General features: G+C 39.1%; 1 protein-coding gene across 4 annotated transcripts in view; it reads right to left on the reverse strand.

Moving 5' to 3' along the window:
- Positions 1–5,058: 5,058 nt before the first annotated feature.
- tmem117 (transmembrane protein 117) overlaps positions 5,059–27,334 on the reverse strand; it is a 54,113-nt gene continuing 31,837 nt past the window's right edge. Inside the window, exons 4-8 of one of the 4 annotated variants that reach the window (XM_034307074.2) lie at positions 23,096–23,195; positions 18,897–18,994; positions 17,154–17,313; positions 12,763–12,892; positions 5,059–7,091 (exon numbers count right to left, since the gene is read on the reverse strand). In XM_034307074.2, the coding sequence (XP_034162965.1) occupies positions 6,451–7,091; positions 12,763–12,892; positions 17,154–17,313; positions 18,897–18,994; positions 23,096–23,195 (1,129 nt within the window). In that variant the 3' untranslated portion in view covers positions 5,059–6,450. The other 3 variants (XM_034307075.2, XM_034307076.2, XM_053236789.1) reach the window with 3 other exon arrangements.

A 27,334-nucleotide genomic window follows, 5' to 3' on the forward strand; every position in this document is an offset into this window, starting at 1 on the left:
GCAACAATAGTCAAATAGGTTGTGGCATTCAAGCGATGATTCATTGGTATTAATTGGCCCAAAGTGTGCCAAGAAAATACTCCCCACACCATTACACCACTTCCAGCAGCCTGGACTATAATTTGCTTAATAAGCTTTTCAAATCCCGGATCAAGCTTGATAACCATCATCAGATAAGAGGTAGTGAAATGAACTCTGGTCTAGATTCTAGGCCTCTCATTTTTGTGTCTCAGGCATTTTTGCAGTCATCCAGAGGGTCAAAATTTTTCAAGGGTAAGAATGTTTCCAATAAGAATCTTTATTCTCTCCAGTGAATTAGTCATATTCGATTTTTTTTTTTTGCAAAAAAATGTACATTATTTTTGTCCTGTGGGTATTGAGAACCACTTCCTACTTTAGTCTGCTGAGTCCCAGTCCTGATGATTTACACACAGTGTTATTGGCAGATTAAATCTTTGTGTCAAATTTATATTATCTGAAACTCTTCTATGATAATCCTGTTGGTGCTGTTCGTGAAAGTCTGAAAGCATATTTTTGGTGGAGAGGAATCCCATAAAGTACATTTTAAAACAAAAAAGACGATTCTAAAAATTGGACCAATGGCACTCAGTCTCTTCATATCATGTATTATACAAAAATATGCACAGAAACTGAATACCAAGCAAACTGAGCAAGTAGTCTTTAAGTCAAGATGATTAACATATGAGTATAATAAAAACATCTCAAAAATAATTGCCTAGCAGCCGCACCAAACGGTATGGAATAAATTCTGTGACAGTGTATTAAAATGAAAAGACTGACGAATGAATGATTAAGTATCAAATCCAAAAATAGATGTTGGAAATAATAAAAATTAAATTAAACTGACATGAAGTTAACCATTAGTTGACTTATGTAACATAAAATGTAATTATGCGAATACAACGTATGTCTCATCCTCAAGCTGAACCTCATTTTCCCCAAGTTTCAGTGTAGCAGACCTGTAGCTGGATCCTACACGGTGGACTGAATACTCAGAAACATATATCTTTATCTATAAGCTACATCTGTAGTTCAATTATACAAAGGTGGAAATCAGTATGAAGTATGGAATTAAAGGAAAACCTGAATAAATAAGTGGAAAAACATAGTGCAGATGCTTACAGACAGATGTACTACCTGATACAATTAAACAATTAACCTCTTACCATGCTCTGTGGAATGTGTACAAAATGCTGAGCAGGCTCAGTTAACCTCAATTTTGGCTCAAGTTTGAATGTGGAAAAGACCTATAAAGATCTGATTTTGAATGAGTGTTCATTTCTGGGACCGGACAGCATGCGCTTCAGTCATGAAGACTCCTCAGCTGGAACACTGACTAAAGTGACATCTGCATTTAGAACTATGGGAAAGACATCAGTAAATAGGGCTGGAACTTGTGGTTAAAAGTGCACATTTACTGACTATGATGTTTGTGCATTATTGCAATATGGAAACAGCAGAGCAACTGTTTTTCAGGTGACTAAGAATGTCAATGCATGATGTGATCAGACTGTCAGCAATAACAGTCCACAACTAAACAGAGAGCTATTATATTATTAGATATTATAAAAGAGTTGCAGTGCAGAAATCCCTCATTACAACGACGAATGCACATTTGAGAGTTTGGTGGTAAGAAAACCACAGACACTGGTCTACAGAGTTGAGGCAAAAAGGGATATGGTCAGATGAGCCATCCTTCAACAAGCAAGTGAGTGGGTATACCAGGCCTGAATGCTTGACCTGGCACTTTTTTTTTTTCTAGCACTTCCCCTTTAGAGGGAGACTCACTGCAAATATATACAATGTTTCCTGACTGATCATCTTTATCCTATGATTAAACAGATGGGAGTGGTCTATTCCAAGATGACTGCCCCATGCACAGGGCTTGAGGGCTCACTGAATGGTTTGATGAGGATTAAAATGATGTAAATCATATGCTATTGCCCCGGCAGTATCCAGACCTCAACACAGGTAGAGATTTTTGACTGACGTGTTAGACAGCGTTCTCCACCACCATCATCAAGATACCAACTGGGGAAATATCTTTTGGAAGAATGGTGTTCATCCCTCCAGCACAATTTCAGAAGGCACATTGAAGCTGTTGTGGTGGTCCTTATTAAGATACTTTATTTTGGTTTTTCCTTTAATTTGTCACCTGTCTGTATCTTTCTATCTGTCTGAACTTTGTATAAATTGATTTAGCCCAACTTTCCCACCAACCAAACATTACATAATATAACATAATGATGATAAATGGATCTGGAGCTTGAATATTCAGGATGAGATTAAGGCTGTTAAGATTAAGATTAAGATTAAGATTAAGGCTGCATATAGTATATCTAATGAGAAGCATGCAAAGATAAACCCTAGCGTAAGTCTATTGTGCAACAGATACCAAAATAATATAAGGTCTTCTGCGCACACATTTAGCCATGCCTCAATCTCCATACAGGTTAGATTTACAGAATACACTCAAATGTGTTTAGGATTTGTCTCAATCTGTCTCCATTAACAGCAACCTTTGGCGTAACTGATGAAGAAATCAATCTTCCAGGCTATCAATTAAGTGCCTTTCTGACGCCTTTTGCTTAAGTGCCTTTTGCCTTTCTAATGGCTGGAAGGTCTATTCCATATAAATGCAATCATAAAACACCTTTCTCTGTATACTATATAAGAGACCTAATGCCATTTCTGAGGTTAGAAAAGATAATGTTAACATTAAGTGGTTCTACTGATACATTTTACAAAATTTACACAATATATAAAATTTCATTTATTTGTGGAAGATGTACTAGTTCACAAAATTAGGAAAATGTACAATTAAAAGGGTAAAGGGTATGTTCTCTTTTATTCTTTTTTTTTTATTTTTATTTTTTTACATAACATAAGTATAAAGAAAAGAGAAATCCAAAAGCAGAGAAAATCTACTCATCCATGTAGACGCGTTTGAAATGCAGCCTTAGAGGAGAATGAACTAAGGTCACAGGAATATACTTAATCATTATGAACTTATTATCAGTGAAATGCCAGTAGGATAACACAGCTCAGCGTGTTTGGGATGGATTTGGCAACAGTATCTCCTGGCACGACTGGCTTCTGCAGCTCTCAGTGAGTGGTGGCTTTTTGCCAGAGGCTGGAAAGTGGAGTCACAGCAGGCGTGCTGGGTTTGTCCAGCTGGCTCCTAAATGTCCAATTTTCTATTGGAGAGATGAGAGCAGTGCAACAGATGCCTCTACCTGAAGTGAGATAATACTAGTGAGGCTGCCTTTAGAGTCGACTAGTAATTAACTTCAGCAGTTTGCATTAGGCTAATAACAATATGAAATTTCTAGGAAAGACATGACCATCTAACTATGAGCCCTTACAACACCTTAGTTGTGTTTGAATCATTATTAAAAACTCAAAACTGTACTATATAAAATAACTTTATTATATAAATTATAGTACTATATAAAATAAATAAATCAGTTGGTTCATAGAAAATGATCACCTTTTCAGCTACCCTAACTTGTAGATGTAGTGCCTACTATGAGTTGCACTGATAAATTAAAGACAAAGAATAGAAATTAATTACAAGTTCAAGTCACCTACAAAACTATAATAGTACAGTATACGCAACAATGACATTTATGATGCGAAAGGGTTTTATTTCTAACCTCTGTGTGTAGTTTCTCTCACTTGCATGTTCTCCGGTTGCCTCCTATATTCCAAAAACACTTCAGTAGGTGGATTGGCTATGCTAAATTGCCCTGTGTATGAATGAGTGTGTGAATGAGTGTGTGAATCTGTATGTACATGGTGCCCTGTGATGGGCGTGTCCTTGTCTCACACCCAGTGTTCCCAGGGGAAGCTCTGGATTTGCAGCGATCCTGACCAGGATAAAGCTGACTAAAGATGAATAATGAATGATAAATGAATGATTCTTTTTCTTATCCATCACCACAGTGAGTTATTTTTGTGGCAAAAGTAATTAGAAAGATATGTTATACTGTTCAGTGTCACCAAGATAAAATTTTTAGATTGGCTAAATTTGGACAATGGCTATTACACTGAAATAGGGCCTAAATGTGTAATTTCTCATTTCCCTAGTTCTTTATGGCAAGAGGATCTTCTGATATTGTATTGGCTTTCCCTGCAGTAGTGTTGATAAAAATATAGTTTCATGTCTTTGGAGAAAGCAATTCAAAGGAAATGGAGGGGGGAAAGTGAAAGAGAGAAAGAAAGAAAAAAAGAGAAGAGCAGTATTTCACATCTGAACAAGTGACGAACTCTACCCTGGGATTTGTCCAATGGTCCACCCTTGCTGTGTGAGTGTCAAAGGCAATCTCGGAGCTCAAACGTACACACACACCAGCAGCTGCCAAAAAATATCCTTACCACAATCTCACAGGAGCAATCATGATGGAAGTCTGACAGATTCAGAGAGCCCTCAGAGTTCAAGCTCTGCCGAGGCTTGATGGCAGACTTATCAACTGATACTGTGATCTAGTAGATGGGGGAGAGAGGGATGACATGACAACTGATCTGGGAGAAATTTAGACGATGGCCAGACAGAGAACAACTCAATTTGATCTCAAATTCAGCTGCTGTCTCTGTTTCAGGGCCTACACTTCAAGCGAAGTAGATTATTTTCCAAAAATGTCAGTTATACCAACTTGATTGAGTCGGATTAAAAAAATGTATAGTCTTATAACTGAAGTGCTACTAATTTGTGGATTTTTTTTGTCTTGCGTACAATCCTGTTCATTTACTCCATCTGTCTCCTCATAATCCCCTGTATTTATCTGGTTCATACATGGGATCTTATATTGGCAAAAATGAAATTTTGTTTTTGTTCCTCTGCCTCAAACATGTACTCATACAAACTGTTGCTTTAACTATCCTTCATTAACTGTATATTGATAACAAACACATAACAAATTGTGTTGATAACAAAACAATCAACATTTCTGGTCACTAATGAATGAGTCATGTATTTGAAAGTCTTACGGTAAGGTCTAATAATGCATCCTTTACATGCTGGCCTTAATTGGAGCTGATGGTCATTTACCAAATTTTCCTCTAAACGACTTGGTTTGCCTTGGCTGCACAAAGTTATTTTCCCTCCCTAATGAACTAATTGGGGCAGCAGCTGGAAGAGGTCAGCCCTGAAGAGTTGCTTGGCAACAGGGTCACTGTGGACCGAGCCTATTTGAAATGGAAACAGTTGGTCTTCTGGAAGCGTTTCAAGACCAGCAGCATCATTTTCACCAGTACACAAAACAACAACCCAGACTTCATCAAGAAAGCATCACTGATCAGATGCTGAATGTCATTTATCTATAACAATACTTGAGACATGCAAATCAATAAACATGTTCATATTTTCTTTGAAAAGAAAAACAATTTAACAGCATAATGTGAAATGAACAAAAACAGAAGCAAATATACAGACAAAAACTTTGGTCATGTCAAACCTCTTCAACAAATGAATGACAGAGATCATATATAATAGACAGATCTCAGTTTTTATTTGTTGTGCCACTAGATGTAAAGACGAAATGACAGTCTTGGAAATTCATCAAAGAAACATGAGACTAATGACATAAAATCTTAATAGGAACAAGAAGTAATCAGTCCCAGCAAAATATATGCAAAATATAATATATTATAATATATATACCCATAATATCTTGATGGATTGGCTGTTACTTAAATGACAAACAGTCAAGTTCTGTGTGAAAATTCAACAATTTATTGAATGACCATATGATGATTACTATTTTTTTCAGCTTTCTATTTGGTATAATTGGTTTTGGTGTGATTTTTTAAAAGAAAATGTTTTAATTCATTGTAAATATAATGATAAAATGCTAATACCAGACACACTCTGAACACATTGTATTGCATAACAGATTAATATAATGTAATGATGTCTCAAAAGACCTTTCACCTCTATTGTCCAATAATGGACACAACTACTGAAGGCACAGATTTTTCTGCCGATTAATTCTCATGACTACTTTGCCATGCATTTGGTATATAAACAGATTTTCCATGTAGGCACCAAAGGAGCTCAATAAAAATATGTAAAAAAAATAAAATGTTAAGCACCGTTGGACCATATACAATACTCTAATGAAAAGAAAGTTGAACTATTAGAAGTACCAAAATTTCAGTGCCACTAGTAGTCTCTTGAAAAGCTTATTAAAATGTAGAAAACACACTGTTCAATTTTATGTGAGCTCCTCTATTACAAGTTTGAAAGCAGGTCTCTGAAGAATTTAACTGCCAGCTTACAATGTCCCTTTGCAGGCCCTGTGTTAGAGGCATGTGTTCAGTTATTGGCTTGGTCATCATTAATGATCCCATCAAGGCAAGGATGGAGTTGGAGGAGCTCGGCAGAAACATAACTCAACTCTCCAGAGTTTATATTAGCTTTGCTTAAGGTTATGGAGTCAGTTTGTTAACATCTGCAGCTTCGGCACATGCTGCTTTATCTACAGAACTGCTAGGTTGTGTCTCCTGGGTCTCATTAGAACAGGGGGATATGGAGTTAGTTGAGGACCCGAAATGGTGAGTATCCACTAGCAGCAACACTGGAGTGCCACTCCTTTTCAGGGTCTCACTCATTGATACATGAACCTCCTCAGGTGTGACGCCCAAATCTGAGGGCGACTTACGTTTGATGCGCTCGTAAGTCTTGTCCTGGCTCTCCACGAACGTGTCACTGTCCTGGAAACGTCCGAAAAGCCAGATGAAGAAACCAAAGAGGATAAAGGCAGCTAAGCTTGGAATGAATGCCAAGCACTTGACATCCAGGCTGGCACCAATGTAGCGGCTGTGGAGAAACATGTCTCTGTGGATGTATGTGAGGTTGGTGCGGGGGTCTACGTTAGTCGATCGCCATTCCCACGTTAGCGTGCTGCGGTTGAAGTGGCTAAGAGTGTCTGGCTCCTCTACTGTGTAGATCTTCTCTCCTGGCCCAACGTACTGGCCATACTCATAGGGCTTATAGAAGATCTGGTTCTTCCACATGTTTAAGTCAAGAATGAGGACCAAGAAGATGATGCCATAGTTAAACCATTTACCTGCAATAAAGAAAATTAAGGAGTTATCTTAAAGACTCACTCACAGCTTTATTATGAAAATACCTGTATACATGCACATTCATTCAATCAGCCAATCATGTGGCAGCAGTGCAATGCATAAAATCATGCAGACGGAGGTCAAGAGCTTCAGTTCATGTTCTCATCAAACTTCAGAATGGCAAAAGGTTGTTGATGCCAGACAGGCTGGGTTGAATATTTCATGGAATTATATGGAAAAACAAACAAACAAAAAAACATCCAGTGAGAGGCCGTTCTGCAGGTGGAAATGCACTGTTGATGAGAGAGGTCAGAGGAGAATGGCTGGTCTGCTTCAAGCTGACAGGAAAGTGACTAAAACTTAAATAACCACTTTTTACAACTGTGGTGTACAGAAAAGCATCTCAGAAACCACAACAGGTTGAACCTTGAGGCAGATGGGCTACAAGAGTTAAAGAGCACATCAGGTTCCACTCCTGTCAGCCAAGAACAGGAATCTGAGGATACATTGAACACAGGCTCACTTGAACTTGGATAGTTGAAGACTGGAAAAGACTGCTGTTGCACTGCTCCTATTTGACTGGCTGATTGGATAATTACGTGAATGAGTGTGCAGGTTTTCCTAATAAAGTGCATGTACTGCTATAAACTCTTAAAAGAGCAGTTATCTTCCTTGAGAAGAGAAATTAGTAATTACACATACATGCTTTCATCATAGAGGACAGTGGCGAACTGACACACAAGCCTGAAATCAGCCTGTACATGTAGATTAAGAAACAAATAGCCATGTACTTCAGGAAAGATCTGAAATTAACACTTCGGAAGTCTTATTAATGTTTGCATGTTTTAAATTTAGTTATGCAAAATTATTCTGATGAAAGAGAATTGCAGTGCAACACACTAAGGTTTAAGGTTAACGTTGAACTGCTAATTGTTGAATATGCAGTTCATTAAGCAATGCATGAGGGAACTAAAGACCATTCCCACAAAAAGCCATCAAAGTAAACAGAGGAAGCCAAAGAAGGTGAAGTAGATTTAAAAGGGCAGTTTCTTAGGAGAGGCTTGCTAACACTTGGGTAATAAACTTTTATACAAGCACTCTGTTAGGTTTCACCGAAACAAATTTATGTGACGCACGAAATGTAGGAGAGGTTGATTCATTACTACTATTCAGTTAGATATTCAGAATCATTAACAGCTTTAACAATTCCAATAAGAGTGTCATTAGTCCAAGGTACTTCAAATGAAATAAACCTGATGATAAGTCATAATTCACCCTAATAATATTTGTGGTTTGCTAAAACTTTATTTATAAAAGAGAAATACACAGACAAATAAAATATTTTATTTACAAAATCTGTGAATGCAAATGGTAGAATGGAAAATAGGACAGCAGCAGGAAAAGGAGGAAGCATAGCAAATACACTGTATATTGAGAAAGTGTATTCTCTCTCTGTATTCATATTATATGATGGAGTACAGTGAGCAGTGGTAATATGGACACTGAAGATAAATGAGGTAATTATAGCTACACTACTATGCCAACACTGGGGAAGGTCAGTAGAGAAGCTTTATAGTTAAGTTCAGATAGTGTGACCTCGGTTGGTGAGCGAGAAGTCTAGCTGAGGCGTCTGCTGAGTTGCTTGTCCTTAGATCTCAGAGGAAGTCTTATGACTTATGTGTGGGCACAGATTCCAGAGGAGATTGTCCTGAATGTTAGTTTCTCGTTTGCCCTCGTCTTGTCACAGGAAAGGCATACTGAAATAAATATTAGACGTAGTTACTGTTGAAAACTCTGAAGTCAGTCATTGGAAGTCCAGCTTGCGTACTATGGGTGGAAATTCCATGTACACCTCAGAGACAAGTGTGAGCAGCTTAGATTTATGCTTCCAGAAATAGGAAATTTTTTCTTCATTTTTAATACAATCATTCTGGATCTGATCCACTCCAAGCTATTATTCTCAGCATATCTGCCTCCACCTGTAACTGGATCACAAGCTTTCTGGCTGGTAGGAAGCAGCGGGACCCTCGCATCCCAAACTCTAACCATCAATTGTTTATCTAACCATCTATTGTTTTTTTGCTGCAGTCACAAAAGCATAGAGCTGAACATGCTCAAAATGGTGGAGCTGGATTTCAGGTGGTGCACCCATCAATATCTCTCATTATCATACGGGACAAGACTGTGACGGCTGAGGAGACATTCAAGTTCCTGAGGACCACTATCTACTTGGGAAGCCAACATTGACTGCATTGCCAAAAAGGTTTAGTAGAGGATGTATTTCATGTGACAGTTGAGCAAGCAACCTACTACAGGAGCCGCTGACCCAGTTCTACGCAGCCACTATTGAGAGTGTGTTCACCACCTCAATAACAGTCTGGTTCAGCTCTGCAACCAGTAATGAGCTGAAGAGACTGCAGTGTATTTTCAGGTCAGCTGAAAAGCTCATAGGAAGCAACCTGCCCTCCCACAAGGACCTGTTCTTCTCCAGAGCCAGGAAGCGAGCAGAAAAAAAATCATTATTGACTCCCTGCTGCCAGACCTCCACATATTTGAACTCCTTCCCTCCAGCAGGTGCTTCAGATAAATGTCTATCAAAAACACCACACACTGGAAACGCTTCTTTCCACATACAATCGATTTATGAACAATCGATTCCCTCAAAATGGACAGATGTATGGACACAATATAAGTGTAAAGGTTTTAGTGTAAAGGTTTTATTGGTTTAAAACCTGAAGCATTAATACAGAATTCAATTACTGTCATGCAGTCACAGGTGTGTGTATATCAAGGAATTTGCAACGACTTCAAAAACTGCTCTGCCGATCAGATTTTAGAACTGAAACTATCCGATTTATAAATGGCCAATAAAACGATTCTGGTATTATTTTAGAACAACGATGAAGACATTACAGATGTGGACAGATTTGTTGGTACCCTTACAGCGCATTGAAACAATGCTTCATTCCTCCTGAAAAGTGATGAAATTAAAAGCTATTATCTCATGTATACCTGCACGCCTTTGGTATGTCATAGAGTAAAGCAAAGAAAGTGTGAAAAGAGATAAATTATTGCTTGTTCTACAAAGATATTCTAAAATGGCCTGGACAGATTTGTTGGTACCCCTAGAAAAGATTATAAATATTCAGTATACAAATATTCATTATAGTCATATTTCAAGCTAACTGTTTTCTCACATGCCTTCAATCTTGTAATCAGTCATTCAGCCTATTTAAATGGAGAAAAGTAGTCACTCTGCTGTTTGGTATCATCGTGTGTACCACATTGAACATGGACCAGAGAAAGCAAAGGAGACTGTTGTCTGAGGAGATCAGAAAGAAAATTATAGACAAGCATGTTAAAGGCTTAGGCCATAAGACCATCTTCAAGCAGCTTGATGTTCCTGTGACTACAGTTGCAAATATTATTAAGAAGTTTACGGTCCATGGGACTGTAGCCAACCTCCCTGGACGTGGCCGCAAGAGGAAAATCATCCCCAGATTGAACAGAAGGATAGTGCAAAAGGTAGACAAAGAGCCAAGGAAAACCTCCAAAGAGATACAAGTTAAACTCCAAGGTCAAGGTAGATCAGTGTCTGATTGCACCATCCGTCACTTTTTGAGCGACAATGGGCTCAACAGAAGAAGACCCAGGAGGAGTCTACTGTTGACAGAAAAACATAAAAAAGCCAGACTAGAATTTTATTTTGACAAGCCACAATTCTTCTGGGAGAATGTCCTTTGGACAGATGAGACAAAACTGGAGCTTTTTGGGAAGTTACATCAGCTCTATGTTCACAGATGAAAAATGAAGCTTTCAAAGAAAAGAACACCATACCTACTATGAAACATGGAGGAGGCTCAGTTATGTTATGGGGCTACTTTGCTGTGTCTGGCACGGGGTGCCTTGAATCTGTGCAGGGCACAATGAAATCTCCAGACTGTCAAGGCATTCTGGAGTGAAACATACTGCCCAGTGTCAGAAAGCTCTGTCTCAGTGGCAAGTCATGGGTCCTCCAAAAGGATAAAGACCCAAAACCCACAGCTAAAAGCATCCAAGAATGGCTAAGAACAAAACATCGGACTATTCTGAAGTGGCCTTCTATGAGCCCTGCTCTGAATCCTATCAAACATCTATGGAATCACTGGAGCTGAAACATGCAGTCTGGAGAAGGCATACTTCAAACCTGAGACAGCTGGAGCAATTTGCTCAGGAAGAGTGGGACAAACTACCTGTTGGCAGGTGCAGAAGTCTCACTGAGAGCTACAGATACTCTAAAGGTTGTGCAACAAAATATTAGGTTAAGGGTCCCATCATTTTTGTCCATGCCATTTTCATTTGTTTTATCGTTTAAAATATTCTGTTGAATCAAAAGTCAAAAGCAAAGTCTCATTTTTATTAAATATGGAATAAACAATGATGGATGCCAATTACTTTTGTCCGTTTCAAGTTATTTCAGAGAAAATTGTGGGTTCTTCTTTTTTCGTGGAAGGGTACCAACAAATTTGTTCACGTCTCTAACACTGTTAAATAACACATTTTGAATTATGGAGTGACCAAGAAAAGTGTTCAACAAATCAGAACTATTCTCAAACAGGCAGAGCATCTGACATACCCGGCTTACCCGGGGCAAATGAAATCTACGTGTTTGGGGAAATAACTTATTACTAAGTAAAAACTATGTATTAATACATTTTGATTAAGAAGTAATTTTAAACATGGGCATTAAGTTCACTGTTTACATTCTTAGAAACTTATTTTTAACTAGAAACCTCCATCAAAATGTCTTTAAGACAATGAAAAAATATACTTTTAACTGTTGAGTGATGCCGAGCGTCAGTTTCACCAGCTGTCATGTATCAGAAACTGTTGTATATCAGTGTTGTATGTTCATGGAACATTCTAGAAAGTTCCAAGCATGATCTGGGATACCATGACACCTCAAATGTCACACAGATGCCTAGTTGCATAGATCAATAAAAAAGAAAGGATAACACATTCATAGTGCATGCAATAACCACACAAATAGCATAGTGTACAACATTGGATGCTGTGAGTGTTCTGGAAAGCTCCTACTTCCAGATATGTGACGGAAAGTTAGGAAAAGTGTCTTTTGGGTGTTTTTCTGTTTTGCCACCATGATTTGTGGTAAACTGCTTATGTCCTTCTGTTCAAATTTCTTAGTGTTTTTACTTTTACTTGGATATATCTGCCATCAAGCTACACTTTGATCATGTTGATAGCTGGGACAAGAACAGTGTCTGGCACACAGAAGTGCAAACAAAGCGTTGGCAGCCCCTGATAACCACAGACTGAAACTCCAGGGGATTTACTTATGAGACACTGTAAAATTAGGTGAGCTTTTTGGTTCAGTGAGTTGGCAACTTGATGTTGCTGATGGCTGGAACATGAAAAGAATCTGCCCAGCAAAGGGACAATAACAACCTTGGCAACCACTGCTGAAGGGCTGTAGTACTGGGTGCGTCCCTACATTTTAAACACCATCGTCAAATATCTAATTACAAAGTGAAATATTCTTAGTCTGTCCTATGGGAAGAAACTGAAATGATGCCTGAGAACATAACGACCAGATAACTGTACTGCTTTAATTATATTTTAATGATCCCTGATGTTGGGGATGAATACATAAACAGATAATGAATATACGCATACCTGTGATGTGTATATGATACTCCTCCTTGAAGATCCGCTTGCAGACTGGGAGTTTAAATTTTAGCTGAGTTGTAGACAGGCCAGGTAGGTTCATATCCAAATCTCCCATGAAATGGGGAAACTCCCAGTCCTGGGGAAAGAAAAATCTAAACATAGTTATACAAGCAGAGGATGATAAAGTTCATAATTTAGAGTACACACAAGCTGGAAACCAACTTCCAAACATGTACAATAAACTCTTTGAAAAGAAAAAAGATGACACCAATATTAGTAGATGGAAAGATTTTTCAGGCACTCCTTAAAAGTCCTTCTTTGACTTTTACAGTTCAGAAAACTTTAGATATTGATGAATTCTTTTGACATTTATTCACAATCAGACAGAAACCCCCGAGTCTGCTGAAGGTTTCTGCAGGGCTCTGCAGTGACTAGTGACATTAAACATCAGATGAGCAGATGTCAGATTTGCCTATTATCTGCCTGTAGTGCCACTGATATAGGAGAGTATAAACCCATTCAAACCTCACACAGCATGTGGTTGATGTAGGATCTCAATAGCTGCTGATGACATATGACCACAGCTTTCATATATCAACATGTATTACCACATAAGCTAGTCTTTAGAGTTGGAGAGAAAAAGAAATAGAATACAGAAGAAAAGAACAGAGGTGTTAGATAACTTGAATTTGAAAACCTCAAGAGATACCTCTAATTAAGTAATGAATAAAACACAGCGGGGTGTGGTGCATGTGCAGCACATCCCAAAGTGTTTTATTGTGCTTCTGCCTTCTGCCTAACAAACCATAACTATTGGTTATTTTTTAAAGAACAACAAAGCATACATTTTATTCGTTTATAGTTTAATTTAGTGGAGTGTCCATGAAACAAGTTAATTCCTCTTATCACTTACATTATAGCCGCTATAACAGGCATTCCCTCATCAGCCTCTCTTTTTGTTCTCTCATAAAAAAAAAAAAAAAAAACATAGCTTGTCAAACTGCAAAGCCCTCTGTCCTGAAGACTTTCCCTGTGACTGGTACAATGTGCTAACACTGGTGACTCCTTTCAAATAAAATGTCTCTCCACAGAAAACTCCACCATATCAACACATACTTTTTTCAAATCAGTTTTTGTTGAGCGTCTATAACCACCTGTGTAATAAATGATGACATATTAGAATGAGCTTGTTAATATACACTTAGCAGTCGCCATTACAGAGCTGCTGTTATAGAAAATTCTGACCTTCTGACCAATCAGATTTGAGGAGTCAAGAATGTTGTGGTATAAAACAAAAATAATCTCCTCTCATTAAAAAAATGATAATTACAGTCTCTTCCTTCCTTCTCCTTCTTTCCACTAGCTTCAGCTCCTGTTTTAAGCATACTAGCAGTATATCAATACTGTCATAAACATACTAGCAGTATATTAAATAAAAAAGTCTTGTAAATCTGCTAAGAGCCAGGGCCAGAAGAACCAGAAGAGGTTCTGTATGATCAGGGTCAACAAACAGGGAAAGTTAATTAGCCTTTGAATAAAATATCAGGGGCGTCATACAGCGCATGGAGATTGACTGTCACACACAGCGAACACAGACAAAGGTAAAGCCACACATCCCTGTATCGGAGACCTCACTGTTTATTGACTGTGCTTCTGAGGGAAACAATGGATTAAGGAGATGTATATTCCAGATGTAAAGGGCTAATTGAAGCCGTAAATAAGGCTAATAAACATGTTTGCAGGGTACACAGGGCCGCAAATGGAAAATGGACGTGTCTCTCAGAAAGAGCATATTGAGCAGAATTCAAGGTCCTATGTGGGCGGACTGTACTTTACTCTAAATCAAAGTGAGGTGGATCTGTGAGGGATACAATAACTCAAGGCTAATGGGTACAGTGCAGTCTCTAAGTAATTGGCCAGTCACGATTTTGTGGATTTGCATGCTGTTATCTCTCAACATAAGGCCCAAAGATGTGCCAGGTTCAGTAAAGCAGACCATCACGAGGCTGAAAAATGAGACCACATCAGAGACTGTGGTGTGTTTTGTACTCCGAGGAGGAGGAACTGGTAAAGAATACTATCAAAGACTAACAGATGTGTTAAAAAGAAGAATATACCACAAGTTTTACCACACAATGCCCAGCACTAACCTCCAGAACAGAAATACATGGTTGCAGTTAGAGCTTGATAACAGAATGAATTCAGACGTGTACAAGAGAATCTAAACTGCTTAGATCTAACCAAGTGCTTCCAAGGAATTACAATTTACCCTGCAGCAGGCCCTGAAATACACTATATGGCCAAAAGTTTATGGACACCTGACCATCACACCCATGTGTGGTTCTATCCCAAACTGTTGCCACAAAGTTGGAAGCACACAATTGTCTACAATGTCTTTGTATCCAGTACAATTACAATTACATTACAATTTCCCTTCACTGGAACTAAAAGGCCCAAACTTGTTCCAGCACGATAATGCTCCAGTGCACAAAATGAGCTCCATGAAGACATGGTTTGGACAAGGTTGGAGTGGAAGAACTCGAGTGTCCTGCACAGAGTCCTGACCTCAGTCCCACTGAACACCTTTGGGATGAATTGGAACAGCGACTGCACTCCAGACTTACCTGACATCAGCGTCTGACCTCACTAATGCTCTTGTGGCTGAATGAACACAAATCCCCACAGCCACGCTCAAGAGTCTAGTGGAAAGCCTTCACAGAAGAGTGGAAGTTGTTATATCAGCAAAGAGGGGACTAAATCTGGAATGGGATGCTCAACAATCACATATGGATGTGATGGTCAGGTGTCCACAAACTACTGTTTAAACTTAGTGTATACCACTAAAGCAACTTTTCAGAGTTTTTCAGTTCCAAATAGTGGAATGTTCATGACTGAATAAATAAATTTTCTGATCTGAATCTCACTAAGAATGAGTTCCACCAAAGGTACTGAAAGTAAATAGCCCCAAAACAAACTAGAAAGAAACAATGGCTGCAAAATAACGGCCACACAATGGACCTAAGCTGGCAGAGCATCACCACATTAGATAACGATAGTCTGCTGAAACTGAAATGGTTTGTACTAATCACAGCATTTTTACTCAAGATGATGTTAATTAGTTGAATCATGGACGACTGAAATAGTGGAACACTTTATAAAGCGTTCTGAGTCATGTATGGTTCACCTGTGTATGGTTTCAAGTAGTTTGGGAAAAACTATATGTTAATAATTAATATAGTGCATATATAATATAGTGCAATTATTAAAGTATGATAATTTTTCTCAAAGTTTCGGGCTTCAAATTTGATCAGTGCTTTGCATATACAAGGCACTCTACGAGTAATTTTATTTAATACCACAGTGCTGTAGAATTCTGTAATCTGATTGTTGTAAAGGTGTTCATTAATTTGCTGTAACAGCAGCTGTGACAGTAAATCAGATGAGAACAGTAAATCACAAGGCAAATCAGAGGATTATATTAATGTACTTGTTCTAATATGATATTGTTCCTATAGTAACAACTTACTCACAGGGACTTCTAGCGGAAGCTCCACATAATCTAAGCTTAATAATAAACATATAAAAAAAGTGCTGTTATTGAAAGAATAAATACAGTACATATAATCATTGATATGAAGTTATCCGTAAGGAGATACAGGACAGAGGAGTATAAGTATTTTGGCTTATTTTGGCTTATTAACTTCAAAAGAGAGAAAAGAGAGAGGCTGGTGAGGGAATGTAACTTATCTCACGGATGTGCCACAACATTAAACATAACTATAGACAGTTAAAAAGTGTGATGTGTTGTTCCTTGATTAATAAAAAAATGTAATCGTGGGCAAATGCCTGTGTTATAAGGGGAATAAAACACTTCTTGACCTTCTGTTATTGGAAAATAATCATCTTTCAACATTTTGGAATCAACTACAGAGCTGTTAATTATTCTGGACACACCTCTGAGTTTCTCATTTAGTGCTGGCTCCGTTTTACAATGATTTATTGCATATATTAATTTTAGTGGTGATTTAAAACTTTTTAATGGTAGTGTAAATGGTAATACTCTCAGGTTAAAGGTGACATTATGAATTGAATCTCATGCTATTTCAATATTTCACAGAGAGACTTATATAGAGTACACACTTTAGAGATCAACACTTATACATGAATCAGTTGAAAAAACTCAAACACAAAGCCAGAAACACAAGCACGGGATTATGATAACTGAGATCCTCAAAAAACATGCACAATGCACAAAAACACAATTGTTTCAGAGAGCATAAAGTGAATAGAGAGAGAAAGGGAGGGGGAAAAGAGAGTCAAGGAGAAGCCAAGACAAAGAGAGAGGAAAGCAGAAGGACATAAGAGTTAACCAGTCATCGGAGAGGGCAGTGCTTCACCTGCATGACGATGAGGAGGTCGAAGACAAGAATAAAGGAGGCGAGGAAGGCTCGAGAGACTTCATCGCTAGGTAAGAACCCTCGGTTCAGATTATCCCAACTAATCCAGTCTGTACTAATAACCAATACCACCACAGAGGTCAGGGAAATCAACACTGTCCTGAGACAGAGGGAGAGAGAGAGAGAGAGAGAGCAAATTGTGTAGGTTTGCTGATGACGTGGTGAAATTTTTAATGTAAGTTCTTTGTTACTATGCAGTTACAACGACACTTCCTGCCGTTCAACAGAAATAAGAAGGCTGAATTAATTTTGTATGCAACAGTTACAGTTAAAGCTTTTACAGTTAAAGCCTAATGAAATCTCGTTAGCAAAAACACAAGCGTTCAACTACTTACCCTTGCAAACAATTTGCAATTTTCAGTTAAGTATTAAGTATACTATCAAACCCCTCCCCCACCCCCCATCAGAATATAATATCAACAGTTTCATGACAAAGTGCATGTGGAGTTGCATTTTACAAAGAGGATATGCAGGAAGTCCTGTTAAACAAATTAATGATGCAAAGAAAATAATGAAAGTAAAATATTAGTCATTTGTTATTAGGTCTTCTTCCTTCACCAGGTATGCTGAGATATTCTACGATGCTGAACAACCAAACGGCTTTTTTTTTTTTAGACATTTCAGTCAGGTGAACTGTTACCTTCAGACCTGGCTGTGACTCCAAAGTGAGATAAAAATCTTCATAAACTTCAGAGCAAAAACTCAAGGCTTCACCTATTTCACGTTATACTTGACCAATTTCCTTCTCCTACACTGCACTGCACTTCCCTGCTGTAACACCAATCAATTGATGATCAGGAGCTGAGACAGAGAAATCCTCACAACTGGAACTGTGAAACGCTGCACCAGATGGCAGGAGAAATCTTAAATGTCATGCCATTTAAGGTAAACGTGATGTTTCAGCAATTGCAATACAACGAGTTTATCATGGGTTATACTCTTTTATAAAACGATATGATAATATCCAGTGTTCAATAAATACTTTAAATTATCATTAATAATATTCACAGTAAACATACAATGCGTGTTAACTGTAAGCATTGGTTGTTGAGCAAAATAACAGACATAGATTAAAGCAATTCACTGACAGAACAATGGCTTAAGTGTAAAGGTTTTATTGGTTTAAAACCTGGTGCTTTAATACAGAATTCAGTTATTGTGATGCGGTCATTGGCGTGCGTTTATCAGGGACTTTACAAATGTGGCTCAGCCAATCAGATGTCAGGACCAAAACTATCCCTTTTATAAATTAAGATAATTACTGGTCATAACTTCCATGTGTCTTGTTAACATTGGTTAGAACTAAAGAAAAAATAATTTACCATCATATCATATCTTATTTGATTTGAGGTCAGTGTAAAACTTGTGTAAGAAGTCATTTTTTCCTTGAACTATTGCTTTAAAGCAACACATTACTCTTCTGAGTAAACGTCTGTGCTGTTGAATGCGGTAAGCTGTAAGCTGCTTTACTGTCATTATAGTTCTTCACAGATACCTGCATAAACCCACACAAATGCACAAAACATTTATTACAGGCTACTATGGCTCTTTTTCAGTAAACATCCTCCAACTGGCTTACAGAAATAATAGTATCTCACACGCTGCTGCCTGTTGATTTGACATGCCTGTCATGTTTTCCCCAGAAATCCATCACCTGAGGGAGAGAATCATCCTGTAGCTCACCAGAAGAGCACGATTCTGTTGTTGCCCTGTTTCCAGAAGTGTCGAGCTGCTCGTCCCCAGTCCGGGTACAGTGAGTCCTGCAGCATCATGTCTGTCACCTGACAGAGAGAGAGAAAGAGAGAGAGAGATGGATCAGTGTTGGTAATTCTGTGCAAATGTGATGAAACTATGCTTAATACAGGCCATAACAGTTCACCACAAAAATATGTCTTAGCAGCTATAAACATATTGAATATATATGATGTTTATCTAATGCTTCTCATCATTCTAAAACAAATATAAGATTATTAAGTCTATTTCTAGACATTTTACCTATTAACAAGTATGAATTTCTTCTTATTCTTTTGACATGTTTGAAATGTTGCTTATTTCAAAAGTATTTAAAATATTATTTTATTATTATTTTGTTTTTTATTTTAAATTTTATTCCTACTCAAAAATGGGCACACACAGTGCTCTTACCTTACACTGACATTATGGATACACATCATTATCCTTCCTGTGCTGTTAATGCCAGGAAACTGCTTTAAATATACTGCACGCTGCTTCAAATATTGCCATATGAAAGCTGCTGAACCATGTTTTATTTCAAATGTGGGTCATTGCATTTTTATTCTTATATACTGGAATCAGCAGATAGATATATGAAAGAAATCAGGACAGAAAATATTATATTGGCGCATCCACCATTGGAATGTTAGTAAACAGAGACATAACATACAACATTCAGTACTTTTTAATTCAATGTTTTCCCTCTTGCTTTTTCTACAAGTCTGACACACAGACAATCGAGTTCCCTGTAGACGGATTTCGTAGTCAGAGCACGCTTTTGCTGTCAAAGTTTACTGCTGTTTGGGAAAAAATATCACCCGTGAGGAATCAGTAAAAGTAATTAAACTCAGCCGCCTCTCTATGCCTCTCTGGTCCTGTCTCCCTCTGCTTCTCTCTTTTTCTATGCAAATCTGGCCTTTTCAGGATGACACATTTTGTCCAAGGTTAGCGTGTCGATAGATTAGTGTGCCCTGAGGCAAGAACACAGCATGTCTCCTCACTGAGGAGAGACTGGCATCAAATCTCTGTGCTATGGCCAGCAGTATGAAACTGCCTGTGTGTGTGTGTGTGTGTGTGTGTGTGTGTGTGTGTGTGTGTGTGTGTGTGTGTGTGTGTGTGAGAGAGAGAGAGAGAGAGAGAGAGAGAGAGAGAGAGAGAGAGAGAGAGAGAGAGAAAGAGAGAGTGTGTATGTGTCCCCTCCTTGGACCATGACACACACCCCCCCATAAAAAAGGCAAAGCCCCATAGAGGAGAAAGGGAGGTCGTTGATAGAGAGCTGTGTTGAATTAATGGAATGAAAAGAGCCTTGTAACGTCTCGATTCAGCACTTTCAGAGGCTGTTTGCTCTTTCTCTCTCTTGCTCTGTCTCTCTCTCTCTCACTGTATCTCTCTCTCTTTCTCTAACTCTTTTCTCTCCTTCCCTGTCAGGCATACTAATGTAATGTAGGCAGCATTGGGTTGTCAAAGCTGAGCCCCATCCACACCCACACACATACACATTTATGCATACACAAACACACTCTGTCACATGGACACACACATAAACAGTCCAAACTGACGGGGCTACTCATCCTCTACAGACAGTTCTGTCCCCCAGGATAGCTAACCCAGCCAAGATGAGACAGGAGACATAGGCACGGCATGCTTGTGCGTGACTCAGAATGACCCTTGCTTGTGATCAAGTATAAATCTCATTAACATGCTTTATCCTGAGTTCTTCTGATTTCATGGTATAAGAAGGAGCTGCTACTGTCTTCATTGAAATACATAAGTGAATGTACGTTTTTAAACCTCTTTTCTATTAAACAAGAAATAAAAAATAGAAGTGCATAAATATAGAAATTATTCTGACACACAATCTGATGGTTCTGCATAAATGCCAATAGGTTACACACCAATCAGCCATAACATTAAAACCACTGACAGGTGACATGAATAACATTGATTATCTCGTTACAATGGCACCTGTCAAGGGGTGGGATATATTAGGAAGAAAGTGAACAGTCAGTTCTCAAATTTGATGTGTTGGTTGCAGGAAAAATGAGCAAGCGTAAAGATCTGAGTGACTTTGACAAGGGCCAAATTGTGATGGCTAGACAACTGAGTCAGAGCATCTCCAAAACAGCAGGTCTTGTGGGGTGTTCCCAGTATGCAGTGGTTAGTGCATACCAATAGTGGACCAAGGAAGGACAACCGGTGAACCGGTGACAGGGTCATGGGCGCCCAAGGCTCACTGATGCACTGGGGAGCGAAGGCTAGCCTGTCTGGTCCAATCCCACAGAAGAGCTACTGTAGAACAAATTGCTGAAAAAGTTAAAGCTGGCTATGATAGAAAGGTGACAGAACACACAGTGTTTCGCAGCTTGCTGCGTATGGGCCTGGGTAGCCGTAGACCTGTCAGAGTGCCCATGCTGACCCCTGTTCACCACCAAAAGTGCCTACAATGGGCACGTGAGCATCAGAACTGGATCATGGAGCAATGGAAGAAGGTGGCCTGGTCTAAGGAATCATGTTTTCTTTGACGTCATGTGGATGGCCAGGTGCGTCTGCGTCGCATACCTGGGGAAGGGCTGGCACCAGAATGCACTATGGGAAGAAGACAAGCTGGTGGAGGCAGTGTGATGCTCTAGGCAATGTTCTTCTGGGAAACCTTGTGTCCTGACATGTCGTGGATGTTACTTTAACACATACGACCTACCTAAACATTGATGCACACCAAGTACACCCCTTAATGGCAACTGTATTCCCTACTGGCAGTGGCCTCTTTCAACAGGATAATGCACCCTGCCACACTACAAAAATAGTTCAGAAATAGTTTGAGGAACATGACAAAGAGTTCAAGGTGTTGACTTGGCCTCCAAATTCCCCAGAACTCAATCCAATCGTGCGCTGGACAAACAAGTCCAATCCATGGAGGTCCCACCTCACAACTTACAGAACTCAAAGGATCTGCTGCTAACGTCTTGGTGCCAGATACCACAGGACACCTTCAGAGGTCTTGTGGAGTCCATGCCTCAACAGGCAACAGGTCAGAGCTGTTTTGGCAGCACAAGGGGTACCTACACAATATTAGGCAGGTGGTTTTAATGTTATGGGTGATCGGTGTAAATGCATGGTATAAATTTATATATTCTAGGTTAACTGTACACCATGTGTTGGTTCAAGTGCAGCCAAAGGTATCATACTCAATTCATCTCAATTCAATCTGAACCACACTATTTGGCCAAAAGTATGCGGACACCTGACCATCACACCCATTTGTGCTTGTTGAACATACAAATTCCTATTCCTAGAAATAGTAATAGGGAAAATGGTTATAACTGTAGTAAACCTTTCCTTGTGGTGGTACCATCAAGGGAATATCTTCTGTACCTTCATATGTATACTGTATGTAAATATGCATATATGTATGTATGTGTGTGTATGCATGTGTGTATATGTATATGTATGTGTGTGTGTGTGTGTGTATGTGTGTGTGTGTGTGTGCCTTTAAAGGTGTAATGCACCTTTAATGTACTCTAAAAGCTGAGTAAAGGTACAAGAGTGGTCCATAAATTGTTTTAAATGTAATAGATATACACTAAAGCTACAGAAATTGACCCTTGATGGCACCACTCCAGTGACAAAGAAAGGTACAGTTTAATATTTCTTTAAAGCTATATTACTTAGTATTTACTCTATAGGCCTACACAATTTCTTTGTGTACTACAGAGCATTTGATTAAATAGAGCTAAATAAATAAAATGATGAGTACGCTATAAAAATAATTTGCGTAATGTGAAAAAATAAACAATAAAATTTAATGCCATGAAATTGTATATGAATATTTTTGTCCACTTACTTACGAATTTCAGTAATTATTTATTTCAAGTTATTTATTTCCATTAGACTCAGAATGCCAGATTAAATTTTCAATTAAATTATGAAACTTATTATTTTTTAAACAAAAATCTCATTAGCAACAAATACCCAGTTATTCCACTAGAACAACACTGGAAAGTTTGTAAGGTCAGTTCTCAAAGCAACTGCAATGAAAAAAATTGCCAAAAAAAAAAAAATTGATTTGGCATTTAATATTATGTTTATGTTGGCTACTGAAGAAGAGGTAAAAGTGAAAAAAACAGAGGTATAGTTGAAGGGCAGCTTACCATCCACGCAGTCACAAAGTCTCCCATCCACGTACCAACGGCAGCCATTTTCATAAAACTCTCATTCCTTATGCCCATGTACTCTGTAACCATGTGAGTGCTGCAGAGACAGACAGAGAGAGGAGAGAGGAGGTGAGGAATATAGAAGATTTATGAAAAGAAGAGGGAGAAAGGGCCACAAATGGTCATGAAATGTCATGACGTTGGCTGTCACACTCGATCGCGTTCCATTTTCCTCAACGCAGAAAGAAAAACGCCAAACTTTTCAAGTGTAGAATCAGATGCTGCCTCTTTAGTTGATTTTACAGTCGTACAGTACAAAATACTCCACCCTGCCAGTAGCTTATTCTTGGGCATTAGAAGTCAAGAACTAATCAAATTAACCTGAAAATAGCCAGAGCCAGGGAACTAGTGACTGCAGCCGACTTTGTGTTGGATGTGCTGATGATGGAATGAACGCTGCTGATCCTGCATCCTCCTGTCTCCCTCCCAGAACTAAAGTAGTAATGTCATTATCCTATTAACGAACACAGACAGCTTTAACGGGCTCTCATCTTAATGAATGCCAATTATCCGTCCCTTCCTCTTTCCATTAGCTGACATTTCCTCCCCATAGCAGAGAATTACATGCACCCAGCCATTAAAGAAAGAGCTGGTAATGTGATTATTATTCAACAACACACCTTACACCACACTCATTTTCTCTTTATTCATTCATGTGTCTCACTGTACAAACACCAATACTGCATCAAACAGCCTGGCAAACTGCCATCAGTTTCCTGTGTTAGGTATGCATGATGTATTAAGTGCATCTATATTCCACTGTTAGGACTGGTGGACAGGCCCTCATTAGAGCGAACGCAAGAGGCATGGATGCTCATACGCTTTGCTTGTGCATAAAGCCTGTGTGATTAGGATGCAGATTTGTCACCCTGTTAAGACACTTCAGAACATCTTCTGGATCTGGAACACTGCCAGTCACTATAACAATCCTACAGGGAGTCCTTCACTGAGGACGTATATTCTGATCGATAAATCTGAAGCACTCTGTCCAAGTCCCTGCATCACACTTAAACAGCATACAGGCTTCTAGCAAGAGGAAGAGCAATTTTGGAAAATTTCTCTCTCTCTCTCTCTCTTTTTTTTTTACATGCACCAAATTGTGAACAGGATGGATCTGTGCGCTGTTTATTTTTAAACTCCCCTCCTGTCATTTTTCTGTATCCCTAACTGTGTGTCTGTGTCTGTACTCTCTTAAAATTTGTCTACCCCATACACCATGTGATTAAAGCCTGGGGGTTTGACTTATTCATAAAGGCTGAAATTTTAATGCAGTACCAAGTTAATTGGTCTAATGAAGGAAGTTCTGTGTGCTGAAACATCAGCGCAATATTCCTCCAAAAAACTCACTCTATGCTCACTCTCTCTCTGTCTCTCTCTCTCTCTCTCACACACACACACACACAAAACTATTCATATGAGGCACACACAAACAACACAGTGGCCTTATTTAAAGAGAAATAGGCAAAACTACTTTTCCCAGGACCACAGTTGGTCAATGGGACATTCACATCACCATAATTAACCACAGCAAAAAAGTAGAACTTGGGAAGCAGTTCTTAGCGTAAGCGACACAGACAGCTGCGTCAGGCCCCTTTAGTGTAAAACTACATTCAGCCAGCACCTGAGCATCTCTATCAAATATACCACTGCTGCACTGCTGTTACACTAACCCTGTTTCAGACAAGATGAGCAGGAGGAACTGATTTACCCTGAAGAGTGTTTCCAACCCTGTACTGACACTGTGGTGCACATATTCAGAAACCTTTTAACATAGGTAAGTAATGTTAAAAATCAATATCTCTAAAACTTGTTGGCTATGTTTAAAGCAGCATCCTGTTAGTTAGGAGATGAAGCTAGTCTAGGACACCAAATATTAAGAAGCATCCCCTATCACACGACAGCAATCAATCAGGATGAGTGAAGGTTAACACATGCTTCGTCTGAGACATGTGAAGCCATGTCTTTTCAAACTGCGTCAAATGTTGCGTCACAGGGCGGCTGAACACTCAGAGCAAAGTGCTAACTACCCTCTTCCACATACATGAGCTCACAGACGCCCATGACTGGTTACAATGGCTCTGAGTGACAAGGAAGAGTAATGTAATCCCTTCCACCTAGACAGCACAGCAAGTCAGGATTTGAACTTGCAATCTCGCAACAATAGGGTGAATGCTTTTTTGTGGCGCCACTTGGGAGCCCCCCGACATTTCAACAATGGGAAGCAGTCAGTCAGTCAGTAAGCAATGTGCAAATATAACCTGTCACTGTATCAGAACCATAAACTGCTATAATGTCATGTCATAGTGCTACTCTCTTTACACTAAAGCAGACCGAAGGTCCCCATTACACATGGATCCTGCTGAAGTGAGGTTATACCACTAGTGAGAATGGAGAAAGACGGAGATGGTTATCTGCTAAACAACAACACAGCAGCCCGTTGGGAGTGTGCTAAGATGCATATACAAAGCACCACTTTGCCTACGGCCCTTGTGTTAATTAGAACCTCCAGGGGTTAGATGGAAATCAGGCCTAGTACAGGGGATCTTCTGGAAGGAGGACCCAGCTGTTCTGGTTCATTGTGGAGATTAAAGATTCTGCTTGTTGCTTCGACTCAACAACTTGAGAAATTGCAAAATTGCATAGTCATACTTTCTAGCATTTTTTCACGTGGGAAGAGAAGTTCAGAGTCCTCTTTCCTCCATTGAACATGGTCGTGACAAGATTATAAATGATTCTGAATGTATGCTTGTGTAGTCCGTCCAACACATCATACACCACTTGTACCATAAGCCCATGGGCCTAGAGGACTCCAGCCATGCACATTAATATGCATGTGCTTATTCTTCAGTCTCAAGCCTTGGTGCCTGATGCTGCAGAGCTCTCACTCATAAAGTCTAGTCACATGCTGAAGAGATCAACTGAATTATAGTAATTAACAGCTTCTGGTTAATTGTCTTTGCTTGGCATCCCAACATGATAGCACTCTACATTTAATGTAAATATCCTTCACTTGATTTCAAGGGAGCATATTACCATCTGGTACATTTGCATGAAGAACACTGGTGAAAATGCATTGGTGAAAATACAACCCAACCACTTAGCTTCCAATTAAAATAGTAATGTGGTGTCTCAGGGTTCTTCTCCGCTCCACTGCAAAGGATCTCCACGAAGCACTGGTGTGGCTACTGCACCATCATTCAACAATATTTTCCATCAACACCATACCTTCTCGGTTCAGAAAGTCTCTCAGTGCTCCCTGGCTCCTTGAAGCAATTTTTAGAGAAGCACAGAAACTGAGCATAAACTATCCGCTGCATAATGCATGTAATAAAAAAAAAAAATACAAGTCAGAGTTGAACAGGTCCAAATGAACTTAGTGTGAATATCAATATCTCATTATCACAGGCACCTGCTGTATTTATTCCAATCAGCCACTGCACAGAGCTGCGTTTAACACCATTTATGATAAGCAATTAGTCACTAAATAATCAAACTCAAATCAAAAATAAATTAACACAGAGGGATTTTTTTGCTCTGCCCCAGGGGGATTTGGACAGAGTGCAGTATTTAGAAGTGTCATGCAGAGTTTTATGAGACATGTTTAACATAAAAACTGACAGCTAACAGAGCTGAACCTATGTAATTTATGATAACCCCTGATGTTAAAACTATACTATGATGGGAGTATTGGGCTGTAATTCATGGATCCTGTGGACTACGATAGTGTCGCTCTCTTACTCTCTTTCTTGCACACACACACACACACACACACACACACACACACTTTTTCACCCAGATACAATTTGACATCCTTGATGTATAGCTCTAGCTGTATGTATATCTGCTATTCCCATGGGACCCACCCTGGTTGTCACGGTAACAATCGCTCCTCCTGAGCCACGCCTCCTTCTGCTTTAGCCCTGCCCACTGGCCTAGTTAGCTCCACTGCTACTGTTTTGTGGGGAGAAGCAGTCCTGAGGAGCGAATTTGGGTCCCAGTTCAGTCACACTCAGAGAACACAGGATGCTTTCATATCACAATTAGCATCATAACTGTAGTTGTGCTGTGTTACATATGTGTCTTTCCACTGTCCGACAATAACAGCACATATGCCTAGCCATCAGCAGCAGCCAAAGGAGTAATTAAAAGTTTATTCAGTTCAATCGAGCAAATCAA

The sequence above is a fragment of the Pangasianodon hypophthalmus genome, chromosome 9 (genome assembly GCF_027358585.1).
Source record: "Pangasianodon hypophthalmus isolate fPanHyp1 chromosome 9, fPanHyp1.pri, whole genome shotgun sequence".
Taxonomy (NCBI): Eukaryota; Metazoa; Chordata; class Actinopteri; order Siluriformes; family Pangasiidae; genus Pangasianodon; species Pangasianodon hypophthalmus.